Source organism: Nymphaea colorata, chromosome 3, assembly GCF_008831285.2.
Source record: "Nymphaea colorata isolate Beijing-Zhang1983 chromosome 3, ASM883128v2, whole genome shotgun sequence".
NCBI classification, from domain to species: Eukaryota; Viridiplantae; Streptophyta; class Magnoliopsida; order Nymphaeales; family Nymphaeaceae; genus Nymphaea; species Nymphaea colorata.
In genome coordinates, this window is record NC_045140.1 from 11154316 (window position 1) to 11170569 (window position 16254).

At 35.6% G+C, this 16254-nt stretch overlaps 1 protein-coding gene and 1 long non-coding RNA gene across 3 annotated transcripts; both read left to right on the top strand.

The window, feature by feature from the left end:
* The first annotated feature begins 1142 nt into the window (after positions 1–1142).
* Positions 1143–4322, top strand: LOC116251547 (uncharacterized). Of its 2 annotated transcripts, XR_004171705.2 has the most exons (4): positions 1143–1605; positions 1858–1943; positions 2276–2416; positions 3030–4322. It is a non-coding gene; the product is annotated as an uncharacterized LOC116251547 (long non-coding RNA). The 2 variants fall into 2 exon arrangements; XR_004171704.2 differs by lacking the exon at positions 2276–2416.
* A 9507-nt stretch (positions 4323–13829) lies between these two features.
* Positions 13830–16189, top strand: LOC116251511 (flavonol 3-O-glucosyltransferase UGT89B1-like). The gene is made up of 2 exons (XM_031625829.2): positions 13830–15025; positions 15379–16189. Exons 1-2 carry the CDS (start codon positions 14038–14040, stop codon positions 15870–15872), a joined length of 1482 nt encoding a protein of 493 aa, XP_031481689.1. The 5' UTR covers positions 13830–14037; the 3' UTR covers positions 15873–16189.
* Positions 16190–16254: the final 65 nt, after the last annotated feature.

The following is a 16254-nucleotide window of genomic DNA, read 5'->3' on the forward strand; positions in this document are numbered from 1 at the left end:
TATTAGGGCCTGCCTGAAGTTTCAGGGATTATGGTCAGTAACGTACAAAGAAGTGACTCGGCATCTTCACACCCCTTTCTTTTAGTCCAAGTCAATGTTGCAAAGACAAAACTTTGGCCATTTGATCTTACAATAACAGTATATTTACAAGTATAATTGTTACATATGCAAGCTGTAGAACAAAAAAAAAAAAAGTCATCAGGGCTGCTCTCATGCCTGAAGATGTGCATGAGAAAGGGGCTGTAAAATCCCGGCCCTTTACTCGTGCAATCTTATGTCATTTTATGAAGTGCTGTTTGATGTGAGCAAATGTCATACTGGAATTGGTGAGAAGGGGTCTATGTGATCCCAAACCAGACCAGACGTATAGAAAGATGGAGAGAGAGGGAGAGGGAGAGAGACTTGTATACCTAGAAGAGTGAAGCCGACCGCCAGTGTGCACAGCCGTTGGCCTTCTTGTCTCAGATGTGTTGTTCCCTAACTCAGACCGAATGGGGAGAGAGTGATCGGGAGGAGGCAGTCGAAGGGAGAAAAGAGCGGGGGAGGAGAAAGATGGGAGGAATGGAGAAGAGTGTGAGGGAGAGGAGAGACAAAGGGGGGAAATGGAAGCCGCTCGAGGGAGAATTTCCCACCCAACTACCACTTGACAGTATTTTTTTAATTTTTCAATAGCATCAAACCTTCGATTATGCATCCATCCGATACGAAGTGGCTATATATATATAAATATATATAAGAGGAAGAAAGAGTTGATAAAACCCTTGGTAAGTGACAAAAACTAGTTTTACTAAAATTAATTACTAAAATAAATTTTTTTACAATCTAACCTTACAAGTATAATCTTATGAATAATTTGGTAAGCACTAAGTTAGTCTTTTTTTTTTACTTAAATAATACTTTTTAATAAAAAAAATGAATGGCTCTTATAACATGAAAATTTTGATAATAAAAAGATTAAGTTTTTACAAAAATAACGTAAACTAAAACAAGATTTATATTAAATTAGTGTTTTATAGATATTAAGAGGTTGACATTTTTTAAAACACTTTTTAGCATAAATTCAAGACGTCTAGTTTTTCTCCCTTTCTTCAATTTTATATATATATATTCTCTACAACAGATTTTGCCTGCTGTGTCGATACTGGACGATAACAAGGCGATGAGATTCCTTGTTCAATTGTACAAGACCAGTCCGCCAACATTGACCAAGGATGTGCTCACATTGGTGATTGCTACAAATTAGGGCTTTTCCAACACTGTGGTGCATCTGGCGTCGGAGATGTAGTGAAAGCCGGACCTGATTGTTTATGTGACCAACAACCAGCTGTGACGGTGGGCAACCGATGTTGATGGTGGCAAGACATCCGATTTGGGGAAAGAAAGCACTGACAGTAGCAATACTGTGGACGGCATGTATACGAATGCCGACGATGATGGATGGCATGAGAGGTCCCAATTCGTGGCCCATCAGGAGGATTTGGACACTGTTGGTGATAAGGAAGAGGAAAGATTGCAAAGGCGAGCCCCCTGCTTCGTTTTCGTCTTGCAACTCCGACGATAGCAGCCCGAAGCTTCTTAACCACAACATCATCGGCACGATTTTAGGTTTGGCTCCTTTTTTTCTTTGGTAACTTCCATATTTACATATACGCGTGGGAAACCACCTTGGCTGCCGTTTCATCTTCTTTGTCAGTACTTTAGGTAAATTAACATTGCCTAGACCTCAACCCCCTCTCCCTCTCTCTCTCTCTCTCTCTCTCTCTCTCTCTCTCTCTCTCTCTCTCTCTCTCTCTCTCTCTCTCTCTCTCTCTCTTTTCTGACCTCTATTTCTCTTGCTGTCAATACCGCCCTGTTAAGGATCAGCTCAAGGATTACCTCTGTTGCATTGATATAATTGGACGCACTTCTTCAATTTGTTGGGCTTCATCTTCATCAACCACAATGTAAGTTTCTTACACCTCACAATATTGCTTCTACTTCCTTCAATACCTTCTTCTTCTTTTCGTTTACTTTTAAGTAAATGTTATTTTTCTCATTCTTTTTGATGTGGCATGTGATTTTGCTTGTCGTCTTCTTTCCTTTCTCAATTTTTTCTTGTTTGTAAAGTTACACAATGGCGTGTAAGATATTTCTTGTTGGCACTCTCCATGGAAAGCATGCCAGTGCTTCCTTGTCTCTTTATTGATCTCTTTTTGTTTTGTTCATAGTGTTGGATATGTATTTATCTCTAGATTATTATGTTTTAGTTGAATAATACAGGTTTGCCTAATTCCAGCTTGCCATTCAGAGTGAAAAAACGTATAGATTACGTCCCCTGTAGCTTGCTTGTGGAACACAATTTCAAGGAGATATCCAGAAATGAATGCGGCAAAGATTTCCTAGAAGAATTAAGGCTATAACAGAGTAATTTTCTTAGGTAACTAATCAATCACATATTGATTCTGATATGTCCTGCGGAAATTTTCATGTATGGGCGTACCTTTTGCCTACAATTTTGAAAAACCAAACGACCTTCAGTAGTTTTTCTACTAAAGTACTTTTATGAAAACTTCAAATAGAACTTGAAGTGAACATCCAATATTCATTCACTAGAGAAGCAAGAATCCATAGCATGTTACCTGCAGACTTTCTTATAGGCATTTCTGAGAATTTTGCTTTGTAGAAATCGCCAAGTGCTTGAGCTTATGAAGCTCTTTCTTTAGAGGACAGTCTCATCAATGAAGTGCTTTTAGTCACTATAGAGCAAGTTATGAAGTAAAATGTGATTTTCATAGCTTTTAGTCATTTATGTTCTTCAATCCTTTTCCCTGATATGTTGTGGTTATTATGTCAATCTGATATGATAGAAAAGGTGCACCGAAATGCACTTGCTGTCTAAAAGTCGCTCAAAAGAAGTGAAAACATGAGAACTATTTTCCTCTAAGAAACATGCTGCAGCAAGGACCTTTTCTTTCTTTTATCAAATTTTCACCTGGGGCCCTTTTTTTCTGCCAGTGCTTATTATCCCTCTTTTTAACTTTCTGTTGCAGCTCAACTTCCACTGACAGCTATCAAACAAAGGCATTGTCACCATTGCTCTTGAGGTTAAAAGTTCAGGCATGCTAGGTGAAATAGCAGTAATGTTTTCGTTTGTTAATGAGTATAAATTAACTAATAATTCTTAAATGCAACACATCTGAAATCATAAAATTTAATCAACCTAGGTTCTTGATAATACAACCTTTCAGCTATATATCTCATTTAATATCAATGGGTCATCACAACTTAGCCTAAATCCCAAACATCTAGTTGGAAAAACATAATAAAATTAGGCGGCACCTAATGGAAGAAAGAGCACCACAAATTTTGACACAGCTGGGACAAGTTACAAGAATTCATACATCACGAGCAAATCAATGGCTCAAGCAGAAATGATCTGGTAAGGAATGTGAAGTAGATCAATGTCCACAGAGATTAAAGGTTAAGAAGTTTCTATGGGCCCTGGAATGCGATTGCACAAGTGCTAGCTTGTCCTGAAAAGGAAGTAGCATTTCGCCAAAATGGAGGGGCGTCGACCTTATTCCTGATCACTGCACCTGGTTCCCAAAGAATACACACAAATTCATCACTGAAAGCGAAGATTACATGGACCATGCAGGATGCATCTTTTGAGGCTTAGAGTCCCTAACAGGACTGGACATGTTCTTGCATCTTATAATTTAAGTTGTTTCACCTAACACAAAGCAGTGTGTTTTTAATGCATTGAATTTCTTTGCCTACGTTTGGTGGTGCTTTTTACTGGGGAGATCTACTCCTTTTAAAAAATTATAATTCGTTTTCTCTAAAGCCTCTTTAACATGTATTTTGAACGTGGACCATACTACTCATTTATGAGTGTTTTTGCTTAAGCTTAGTGTTTTTTTATGCTCTGAATTGATCTAGATTCATATTCCTTTTACTGCCATTATTTGGCATCTTAATCCACAAAAGTTGAAAGCTATATATATATATATAATTTATTTATTTATTTATGCATGTGTAGATGTGTAGATGTGTACAAGTGTGCATATGCATTGCGAGTGTAGGGTGGGTTGCTACATGTGCATGTTGCATAGCATAGTGTTTATATACTCATCTACTGCTTCTATGTTAAGCATCTTACTAATGTATTGCAAGGTTGCAAATGGCACCTAACCCTCAACTGCTTGATCTTGGTTGTTTTCATGTAACTGCTATATTTCCATGAATCCGCTATATCTGTATATTTTTATTTTTAAATATTCTGTTTTGTACTTGATCAGACACTTTTCTTCCAGAAAACTAAAATGTGGATTCTTCCTCCATGCCCATGTTATGTTTCCAGGCATAAGTGTGTGCACAAGCATATGTATTCATGTTGTTTGAGGTGACCCATCATTTGAATGGCTTTATCAAGGAGAAAGTTGAAAGCACAAGCCTTTGGCTCTACCTTGTTGACTTCTACTCATATTATCGTTCCTATCCCTCGTCTTCCTTAGTCTCTTCCTCTTTCTGTAACTCCTCCTTTAATTGTAATAGATTAATTTTCAATTATTTCCTCCATCTATCTTATCTCTATAAATAATCACTCCTTTTATCATGCAAGAAAAACCCATCTTCTTTTTGTTTGTTCGTTTTTACTTGTCATTTTCTTTGTCAATTGTCCATTTGCATTATTTGTTTGCATCCCAGGAAATCGTAGACAAGGATCCTAGTAGACATACAAACATTTCATGGTAAACATTTTTCTCCCAAGTCAGCAATCATACAAATCCAAAAAATCAATGTCTGCTCTCCTTACTGAGAATCGGATACTCTACCTCAGGTTTCTCTTGGTTGTTATAGGTCTCTCATAGATTAAACTGCTTTCCATGTATTATTGATATTTCACTGTGACATAAGTTTTTTGTTGTCTTAACTCGCTTCAGTTGGCAGAAGAACCTAGCAGTTGAGTCTCGCAGCTGCTAGGTTCAAAGTAAATTGACACCGAATTTCAGGTGAGTCTGCAACTGATATACTCAGCTGAAAGTCATCAAGAGTTTGAATGCTGCACATTGCACGTTCAACGGACTTGCATAACCTTGCAACTCCTAATTGGATGCTGCACATAGCATGACCTAATTGAATATGATTCTATCTTGGGTTTAACAACTAGGATTTGCCACGACCTGCACCATGGCCTGTACCACATCCCTTAGCTCCAACATAGGAACTATGGCCACGTCCTTCTGATACCACAAGTGTAGAGATCGGTGTGTTATGTATAGGCAGAGAGAGGGTGACTGCAAAGCAACTCAGCCTGTTCATATATATATATATATATATATATATATTGTAGAGTCAGAGAAAACACTTTTTTTTTCAAAAAACATGATAAATTAATTATGCATTTAAAACTTTAGAAAGTGTTTTTTTTTGAAAAAAAATATTTTAAAAAAACACGTTTTTAATGCATTCTTTCATGCCTTTTCAGTTTTTTAGTTTTTTTCAGTTTTTTCATTTTTTTAGGATTTTTAATGTCAAACAGTTTTTTTTATTTTTTATTTTTTTATTTGTTGCAAATCTACTTATCTTTTAATGTTTGTGTTATTAATTTCTCCCTTATTTTATTTTTTCTTTATTTTTAGTTTTTTTAATTTTACTAATTTACCGTATTTTTCTTTTTTTCTTTCTTTTTTCAAGCTCACCTTATTATACTTGATAAAAACCTCACCATTTGAAAGGCGTTATTTGTGATTGTGATATATATATATATATATATATATATATATATATATATATATATATATATATATATATATATATATATTCACATTCAATTCGAATTACTATTGATACACTTATTTATGCTAGTTGTGCTCATAAGTGTTTCAGTGATTACGTATTAAATTTTTTTTCAGATTCCTATAGACTCGAAGCCACCTATGTTATGTGCTTCTCAGTTCAAATTTCTTTTATATTCATCTTTTCATGCATTCAATCTATATTATGATTTAGAATTTGGTTCTTATGCTTAGCAATTTTAAGGGTTGCACAGACCTCTTGAAGGTATCATGGAGTTCATGCCTTAGTTCATAATGGAAAAGCTATAATAGCAGACGCTGTTGCAATTATAGTGCCCTTTGGGATTCTGTCATCTAAGGTTATAAAGCTAAGCTGCCTAACGCCCTGTTTGGTTGGAGGGAAAGGGAAGGAAAGAGAATGGGAAAGGAATGAAATTGATAGGAAAAAAATAAAATTTGTTTGGATAGAAAGGAAATAAAATGTTAAAATCATGTTTGTTTGGACTATATAAACGAAATGAAATGAAATGATTGAATTTATAATACTTTATAATAATACTCCTAACATTCGAAATGTTTAAAAAATTGGAAGGTTTTTAAAAGAAAAGATACATTGAAAAAACAAAACCAAAATAATATGTCCTAATAGCACACTCACAACGAATCAAAATAATTTGTTGCTTGGGTATTATCCATCATTTGCTTGCTCATTTGTTTATACATTCCTCTCTTTTTTTTAATGACGGAGTTTGGGGTTTACTTTGTTAGTAGGTTACGTCTCCATCCTTTGGCATTAAAAAACTTTGGTTGAAAGCAAGTCAAATGGCATGTTTAATTGCTTAGAGAAGCAAGATTAAGCCAACAATAAGTACAAAACTATCCATATATAGAGGATTGACGAAGCTTTCTTCTCAAAATTAATATTGTGTTTCACGAATGCTTCTTTTAATTATAAAATTATACATTTAGTAATAAATCTAATAAAAATTTAGATCAATCAAACAAAATGTTGGTAAACATAATAATTGTTTAAATACAAAAAAATCGCATAGTAAAATAAAAAATAACATTAATGTCTTATATAACTCTAGCTCTGCTAAGCATCCTAAGTAAAAAATTCTTTCGCTTAGAAAAAAGACAAGCAAAAAATGTTTTCACCCTTTTGTATCATCAGTAAGATGAAGATATGTTTTGGTTTGTAACTCTTCTTCAAGGCCAATGACTTTAATTGTTAAAAATATGTCTTCTTTAGAATATTTATTTGACTGTTTGATACGACATTACTTTTTTCAATTACATTAGCAACTCCCTCAAAGGTGTATTTCATTATTTCAATTTTTTTAAAATCATCTTCATTTGCACTTCTTTTCATTTTACGCTTTGACAATGAACTTATGTTGGGCTCAACTTGGACTTCACACTTGTCTCTTAGGTTGATAAATAATTCTAACACTGCTTGATTTTGAAAAACCATTTCATCAATAAGTTAGATTGTATCGCTAGTGCTCTCACACGCTGAAGTCATTCAGCTGCATTTTTTTTTTGTTCTCATCGATCCTTCTTCTGTTACTCTATCATTACCAAATAAATTTACTAGCTTCTCATAGTTCGGAACAAGTGTCGTCATCCACTTTTTTGTCATTGGATTTGCATATAAAAAACACAAAAAAAAAGATAACAACATCAAAGAAACTCATATTTAACATAAAAATTTGATTATAAAAAATTAATATTAAATTGCTAAAATAAAATTAAGTACCTTTATTAGTGGCTTCTATACTTCAGGTTTAGCAGTCCACATATTTGTCCTTGAATCGATGCTAAATCCACTCAAACCACTTTTAAAGAAGTCATAGCAGCTACTGAAATTAGACTTGAACATTTTCATTCGTTTTTTTATGTGATATTTGGTGAGCATTTTATCCAACTTATCGTTTTACTTTGTCACCATATTATCATTCACTCTATTGCTTATTATTTGTTGAAGCAGTAATGTATCAATGAGCGCATTATCCATAAATTGACTCTATTGTATCTTATCAGTCTTTCTTTTGTCTGTCTTCTTCATTGTTATTAGCTAAATGCAAAGTAAAACAAGTTTAAGAAAGACATTCATAATGAAAAGAACAAATTACGTGTAATAATAAAAGATCAAGTAACTAAATTTAATGAACATCTACAATGACTTATATTATAAAAAAGAAAAAATCAACATGTCTCATGTACACAATTATTCAATTATTAAAGTTTGAAGTTGATAGTTCTGCCACATAGTCGAAGAGATACTTTGTCGTGTGAATTCTCCAACCCTACACTTTTCATATACATCAACTTGAACAGAATAATTTTTATTATGTTGATTAATAACTTCTGCATCAACATCTTCAATAATGCTAGCATCTCGATCGACACTCATGAGAAAGTTGTGTAATATATAACATGTTAAAATGATCTCAAACTGTGTATTGCACAAATAGACCGGTTCTGTCGAACTAGCTATAATCGAGTATCTTTTTTTCAAGACATCAAATGATCTTTCAATGACATTTCGCAAAAAAACATGTCGAAGATTAAACAACTCTTTTGCATTTTGTGGGCCTCACTTGGAGTATTCTTTCAAGTGATATCTCACACCCTTAAAAGGTATGATAAGTCCACCCTTTAATGGAAAACCAACATCGATAAGACAATATTTACCTAAAATAATGAACACAATCACATATTAAGTTCATTTTTCATAAAATTATTAAATTATACATGTTTTAATTATAATTACTTTTAGAAATTTTTAGTTTGTCTTTTCTTGTATTTTTTATGATTCTGGAATCAGAAGCAGTTCCTTCCCAACCTACTAATAAATAGGTAAATTTCATGTCAAAAGAACATGCAACCAGCACATTTTGTGTTGGCCAATCTTTTCTACCACGGTATTTTAGTGCATCCTTTGAAGATACTTTAACACACTAACGTGTGTTCCATCAATTGCACCAACACAATTCTGAAATGCAATTTAGTGTTAATGCAATATTGATATATTATAAAGTATAAAAACTAAATTAATTGATTTATTACCTGAAAATATGGATGAAATCTTTTATTGTGTAAGATTTCATTTGGCACATTTGATCGATGCCCAAGTTGTTGTCGACGTTGTCTTCGACGTATGAAATAATAAAAAATATAACATAAAAACTGAACGACTTGTTGTTGTTGGCGTCGTCTCATGTCTTCTAATATGTCTTCTAATATGTGACAAGCTGCAAAGCCAAAAATGACCTTTTTATGAAAATGATGCTCTTAATGCAGGTATCTGCTTCAAATAATCATGTTTTAAATTGAAGGTTCATGTCATGAGGAGCTTATATGGTTCAGAAAAGGAGCAGATTATATGTGAAGCAGATTATATGTGAAGCAGATACCTGCATTAAGAGCATCATCTTCATAAAAAGGTTGTTTTTGGCTTTGCAGTTTGTCACATATTAGAAGACATGAGACGATGCCAACAACAACAAATTTTTCTATTTTTATGTTATATTTTTTTATTATTTCATATGTTGAAGCCAACGTCGACAACAACTTGTGCATCAATCAATTGGACTATCTTATGAAAAAAGACAAAAAGTTAGATGATGATGTACAATGTCGCAATATAACTTAGATGATGATGTACAATGTCGCAATATAACTTAGTTGATGATGTACAATGTCGCAATCAATTGGACTATCTTATCAAATTATATATAACTTAGATGATGATGTACAATGTCGCAATATAACATGCATGGGAACATCGCCTTTCAAAGAATAATGTGATATTCGTCAACATGACGGTGGACTATGTAGTACATGACATTGCAAAGTAGAAGAGCAAGTTTTTCTCTTTCTCATGATGTTGTCCCACACATGTAAACATCGATCGGTTCAGTTTTGGTTCTATTGTTCAACAGAGACAATTTCTTGATATTTTCACAAAGTACTGAGTTCAATTGTTCTATTAGAAGATAAATTCATTCAACAATGTGATAGATAACTGTGTCAAATGAAATCTTACATAATAATAGATTTCATTCATACTTTCATGTAATAAATGAATTAGTTTAGTTTTTATGCTTGATAATATGTCAATATTGCATTAACAATGAATTGCATTTCAGAATTGTATTGGTGCAATTGATGGAACACACATTCGTGTTAAAGTATATTCAGAGGATGCACCAAGATACTTTGGTAAAAAGGACTGGCCAACGTAGAATGTGTTGGCTGCGTGTTCTTTTGATATGAAATTTACCAATTTGTTAGTAGGTTGGGAATGAATTGCTTCTAATTCGAGAATCTTAAAAAAATGCATTAACAAGATAAGACAAACTAAAAATTCCTGAAAGTAATTATAATTAAAAGCATATATAATTTAATAATTTTATGAAATAAGAACTTAATATGTCATTGTGTTCATTTTTTTTGGTAAATATTATCTTGTCGATGTTGGTTTTTCATTAAAGGGTGGACTTATCACACCCTTTAGGGGTATGAGATATCACTTGAAAGAATACTCCAAGCGAGACCCACAGAATGCAAAAGAGTTGTTTAATCTTCGGCATGCTTCTTTTGCAAAATGTCGTTGAAAGATCATTTGGTGTCTTGAAAAAAGAAATTCCCGATTATAGCTAGTTCGACAAAACCAGTCTATTTAGATCATTTTAGCATGTTATATATTACATAACTTTTTCATGAGTGTCGATCCAGATGCTAGCATTATTGAAGATGTTGATGCGAAATTTATGAATCAACCTAGTGAAAATTATTCTGTTTAAGTTGATGTAGATGAAGAGTATATGGTTGGAGAATTCACACGACAAAGTATCTCTTCGACTATGTGGCAGAACTATCAAATTCAAACTTCAATAATTGAATAATTGTGTATATGAAACATGTTGATTTTTTTTTTCTTATATTATTGGTCATTGTAGACGTTCATTGAATTTAATTACTTGATCTTTTATTATTAGACGTGATTTATTCTTTTCATTATGAATGTGTTTCTTAAACTTGTTTTACTTTGCATTTAGCTAGTAACAATGTGATAATGTTGTGACAGAGCTAAACGATAAGTTGGGTAAAATGCTCACTAAAGATTACATAAAAAATCGAATGAAAACGTTGAAGTCTAATTTCAGTAGTTGTTATGACATCTTTAAAAGTGGTTTTAGTGGATTTAGCATTGATTCAAGGACAAATATATAGACTACTGAACCCAAAATATGGAAGCCACTATTGTACCTAATTTTTTTAGCAATTTAATATTATTTTTTTATAATCAAATTTTTATGTTAAATATGAGTTTTCTTTGACATTGTTATCTTTTTTTTGTGTTTTTTATAGGCAAATCTAATGGCAAATAAGTGGATGATGACACTTGTTCTGGAGAAGCTAGTAAATTTATTTGGTAATGATAAAGCAACATGAGAAGGATCGATGACAGCGAAAGAAAATCGCAGTTAATGATTTCAGCATGTGAGAGTATTAGCGATAAAATCCAACTTATTAATGAAATGGTTTCTCAAAATCAAACAGTATTAGAACCATTTATCAACCTTGGAGACGAGTGTGAAGTTTAAGTTGAGTCCAACACAGGTTCATTGTCCAATCGTAAAATGAGAAGAAGTGCAAATAAAGATGAATTAAAAGAGACTGAAATAATGAAAGATGCTTTATAGAAAGTTGTTAATGCAATTAAAAAAAGTAATGTCGTACCAGAGCCAAGACAGTCAAATAAATATTCTAAAGAAAGCATATTTGCAGTATTTGAAGTCATTGGTTTTGAAGAAGAGTTACAAACCGAAACATATATTCATCTTATTGATGATTAAAAAAAGATGGAAACATTTTTTGCTTGTCCTTTTTCTAAGCGAAAGAATGTTTTACTTAAGATGCTTAGCCGAGATGAAGTTATGTAAGACATGAATGTTATTTTTTATTTTGTTATGTGACTTTTTTTTACTTTAGACAATTATTATGTTTACTAACATTTTACTTGATTGATCTCAATTCTTATTAGATTTATTACTATAAAATGAAAGTCTAATTTTATAATTAGATGAAGTATTCGTGAAACACAATATTAGTTTTGAGAAAAAAAAGTTTCTTCAATCCTTCATATATGTATAGTTTTATATTTATTGTTGATTTAATCTTGCTTCTAGAAGCAATTAACCATGTCATTTGACTTGCTTTCAACTACAAGTTTTTTAATTTCAAAGGATGGAGACGAAACCTACTAACAAAGTAAACCACAAACTCCATCATAAAAGAAAGAGGAATGTATAAACAAATGAGCAAGCAAATCATAGATAACATCTAAGCATCAGACTATTTTGATTCGTTGGGAGTGTTTATGAGGACGTATTATTTTGGTTTTGTTTTTTTATCACGTCTTTTTTGTTTGAAAACCTTTTAATTTTTTAATCATTTTGAATGATAAGGGTATTATTGTAAAATATTATAAATTCAATCATTTCTTTTCATTTATATAGTCCAAACAAACATGATTTTAGTCTTTTCTTTCCTTTCATTTGATTTTTATCCAAACAAGCCTTATAATCACCTCTTTCTTTTTCTTTTCATTCCATTCTTTTTCTTCCATTTTTTTTACTTTCATTTCCATCTTTCCTTTTCCCTTCAACCAAATGGGCCTAAGAGTAGATGTAGAGAATAAGATTATTCTACATTGTGAGAAGGTTCTCTAACCTATTGTTGAGATTCTAGGAGTGTTACATTAAGTAGTTTGTCACTTCGACAACTTAAGAGGATTCTGCACGATGCAGTTGCTAGTTAAAATCTTTTTTTTAATGTAAGTATTATATAATATATTATATAATAGGTTGTAATTTTTCTTTTTGTAGATTATTTTTTATAATTAAAATTAATTTTTTTCTCTTTTTTTCAATATATATATTCAGCTTGAGTGAAAAAAAATTATAACCAATACATATCACCGAAATTATACAATTCATCCAACCCACATTGCTTTATTATCTCACATTATCACCGACATGATAGGGTTTATGGAGCTTTTAAAGCTTCCATTCTAAACAAAAGGCATCCCTACTATCATCAATGCAAAACAAAATGGAAATAGTGGCCCATATCAATGATGAGATACAAAATTGTCGTCGCCACCACCGACATTATAAAAATCAGCAAAGTTAAATTAACCACAAGACCTTTGCCAACGCGGTTAGTGATGGGTTTTCTGCATTGAAGCTACTGACCAACCACTGGTAGCAGAGAGAGTCATTGCCCGATGAAAATGCATGACCAAACCAAAGGATTACACACTCATTGTTTTACTCTCGACGGGTGTGGATGCAGTCATCTCATCCACTATCCATCGTGGTCGGAAGAATCGCCAATTCGATTCCCTCCCTTTGTCCGTCATGCGGAGCTCAGCATTTGTCATCTTTTTTACAATTTAAGTCTTTATTTGGATGGAGGAAAAAATAAAGATTGAACTTTAGTTAACTAATTAAAAAGAATAAAAAAAATAAAAGTAAAAATTTTGTTTAGTTGCAAATGAATGAAAAAAAAAAAGAAAAAAAGAGAATGGAAGGATGTTCTAATATAAATTCAATCTATTCAAAATTAGAAAAAAAAAAAAAAGTTTGTTTCTTTCTGTCATATATGCTATTGACTTTAGGTGGTGGCTCTTTCTCTTCCTTCCTTCCTGCCACTGTCACTACCTTATGTCAAAATTTCGACGAATGTCGGGGGCACGAAACTTAAATGGTAATTTTTTTCGTTAAATGATAATTTTTCTCGTTCAACCTACGGACCATCACCAAAGAGTGGGTTGTCATTATTCATCATCTTTCATGTACACTTTTAGAATTCAATGTTAAAGGTATTATTATAAAATAATACAAATTTTATTTTTTTTTATCTAAAAAACTTTAAAATCATTATTTTTCTTTTCCTTTTTTTTCCTTTCTTTCTCAAATTTTATCATTTTTCCATTTTATTTAAAAAAAAAAAACTTTATAATCACCACTTTTTTTTTTCCTTTCTTTCTGTCTTTCTTTTTCTTCCGTCCAAACAAAGGGTTAATTACGGTTAGGTCATGTGATCGACTGATCGTCAGTCACCGTATTGGTCATCTGATCGTCAGCCACCGTAGTGGAGGAGAAAAGAAAGTCCTTTAAATGTCAATACCCCTTTCCCAGGTCGTCTGAGAGAGAGAGAAGAAAGGTCTCCGACGAACGCCATGGCGAGGACTCCCCATGTTCTGGTGGTGCCGTACCCAGCGCAGGGCCACATGATCCCCCTCTTCGAGTTCGCCCACCTGCTATCCACCCATGCCATCTCCATCACCGTCGTCGTCACACCAAAGAACCTCCGCTTTCTTCAGCCCTTCCTCTCCGACGACGACTCCCTCCCTCTCCGCCCACTCGTCCTCCCCTTCCCTTCCTCCCCCGACATCCCGCCCGGCATCGAGAACTCCCAAGACCTCCCCAAGGGCTCCTTCCTCTCCGTCATGCGCGCCTTCCCGGCATTATCCGACCCCCTCCTCCAGTGGGCTCGAGCCCAACCCCACCCACCGACCGCCATCATCTCGGACATGTTCCTCGGTTGGACCCTCGACTTGGCTCGCTCCCTCGGCATCCCCCGCCTCGTTTTCTACACCTCAGGCTCCTTCGCCGTCTCCGTTGTCCACTCGCTCTGGCTCAACGTGCCGGATAGACCGGCCGACCACGCCACCGACGAGCTTTTCCCGGTACCCGTGCCCGACGTGCCCGGGTCGCCGGTCTTCCCGTGGTACCAACTCTCTCCGATATATCGGGTATACAAGGAATCGCCAGCCGGCTCGCTGGAGTGGCTGAGGAAGATCTTTCTCGCCAACGTCGCCAGCTGGGGCGGCGTGTTCAACACGTTTCGGAAGATCGAGGGGGCGTACCTCGACCATCTGAGCTATAGGCCGGACGGCGGCTGGAAGACGTGGGCGGTAGGCCCGCTGGTGCCCCACTGGGAAGAGAACAGAGTGGCGGAGAGGGGCGGTTGCTCGGAGACGTCCGTCCGGGATGTGGTGGCGTGGCTGGACGGTCGAGACGAGGCCTCCGTCGCATACGTGTGCTTCGGCAGCCAGGCGGAGCTGTCGGACGAGCAGGTGGCGGCGCTGAGCGCCGCGCTGGAGACCAGCGGCGTGGCATTCCTCTGGTGCGTGAAGCAGAAGAAACACGGTGGCCCCAGTCAAGGTTGGTGGCTCTCTTCTTTTTCTCAAACCTTCTCTTCTCTTTGCTTGAAAATGTCGGCCATTTCCTCCCTGGCCCCTGCTAATGGTAGCCAGTCAACAGCCATCGTTGCCGGCGTCCTTTTTTTCATACAAAATTGTCCTTTCTCTTATGTCCAAAGCAACGGCACGTTCACTATTTTGCTCTTCAAATCATCCCTCATTACTAAAAAACTAAAATTACTTACTTTCTCCATCAACTCTCTGCATCGCTCTTGTCTTTAGTGCCAGAAGGGCTCGAGAAAGGGGTCCCTTATTATTAAAAAACTAAAATTACTTACTTTCTCCATTGACTCTCTGCATCGCTCTTGTTTTTAGTGCCAGAAGGGTTCGAGGAAAGGGTGAAGGAGCGAGGTATGGTCTTGAGGGGCTGGGCGCCACAGGTCTTGATCCTGAACCATAGGTCAGTCGGGTGCTTCCTGACACATTGTGGCTGGAACTCGACGCTTGAAGGGCTAGCCGCGGGCGTGCCTCTGTTGACCTGGCCCTTGTACGCGGACCAGTACATGAACGAGGTCCTAATCGTTGACCAACTTCTCACCGGGGAGCGCGCACTCCACGGGACGAACCCGGTGCCGGACCCAACTCATGTGGCCCAAGCATTGGTCCGGTTGACACGAAGAGATTGCGAAGTCCGGGCGCGGTCGCAGGCGATCAAGGAATCGGCTCACCTCGCTGTGAAGGGTGGTGGAAGCTCATATAAGGACTTGGTTATGTTGGTGGAAGAGCTGCACCAAATGGCTCCGTTGAATAATAGCGAAGGAGAAAATGGGGGATGCACCCATACTATGGAAGGATCCGATCCAATTTAGTTTGGCTGGCTTTTGTTTCTTTCCGATCCTAGCCAAATAAAAGACAAGGTTATCTTGTTTCCTAGGAGCTTCTTATTGGATACAATCGTACTTTCTTAGGCCTATGTTTTTTGCTTTTGTTTTCTTTGAAGGGGTTGGCGATACAGTAGAGTATAGCAGGGTTGGTAGGCAGTTAATTCTTATTTTGAGCCCCAATTCCTATTTTGAACCCTTTGAGTGTCGACTTCTTTGTGCTGGTGCGACATCGAGAGTAGGCCATGTAGGAATATCATGATGGATTACTTCTCCAGACATAGATCTGGTTTGAGTATATGTTACTATGGATATCCATGAGTATACGTCTGTTTGAGCTTTGGTGTAAATGGCTGGAGCGGTAACAGTT

Coding starts and splice junctions, on each gene's coding strand:
- LOC116251511 (XM_031625829.2), top strand. CDS start 14,038: ATGGCGAGGACTCCCCATGTTCTGGTGGTGCCGTACCCAGCGCAGGGC. Junction 15,026..15,378: donor ACACGGTGGCCCCAGTCAAG/GTTGGTGGCTCT, acceptor TCTTGTTTTTAG/TGCCAGAAGGGTTCGAGGAA.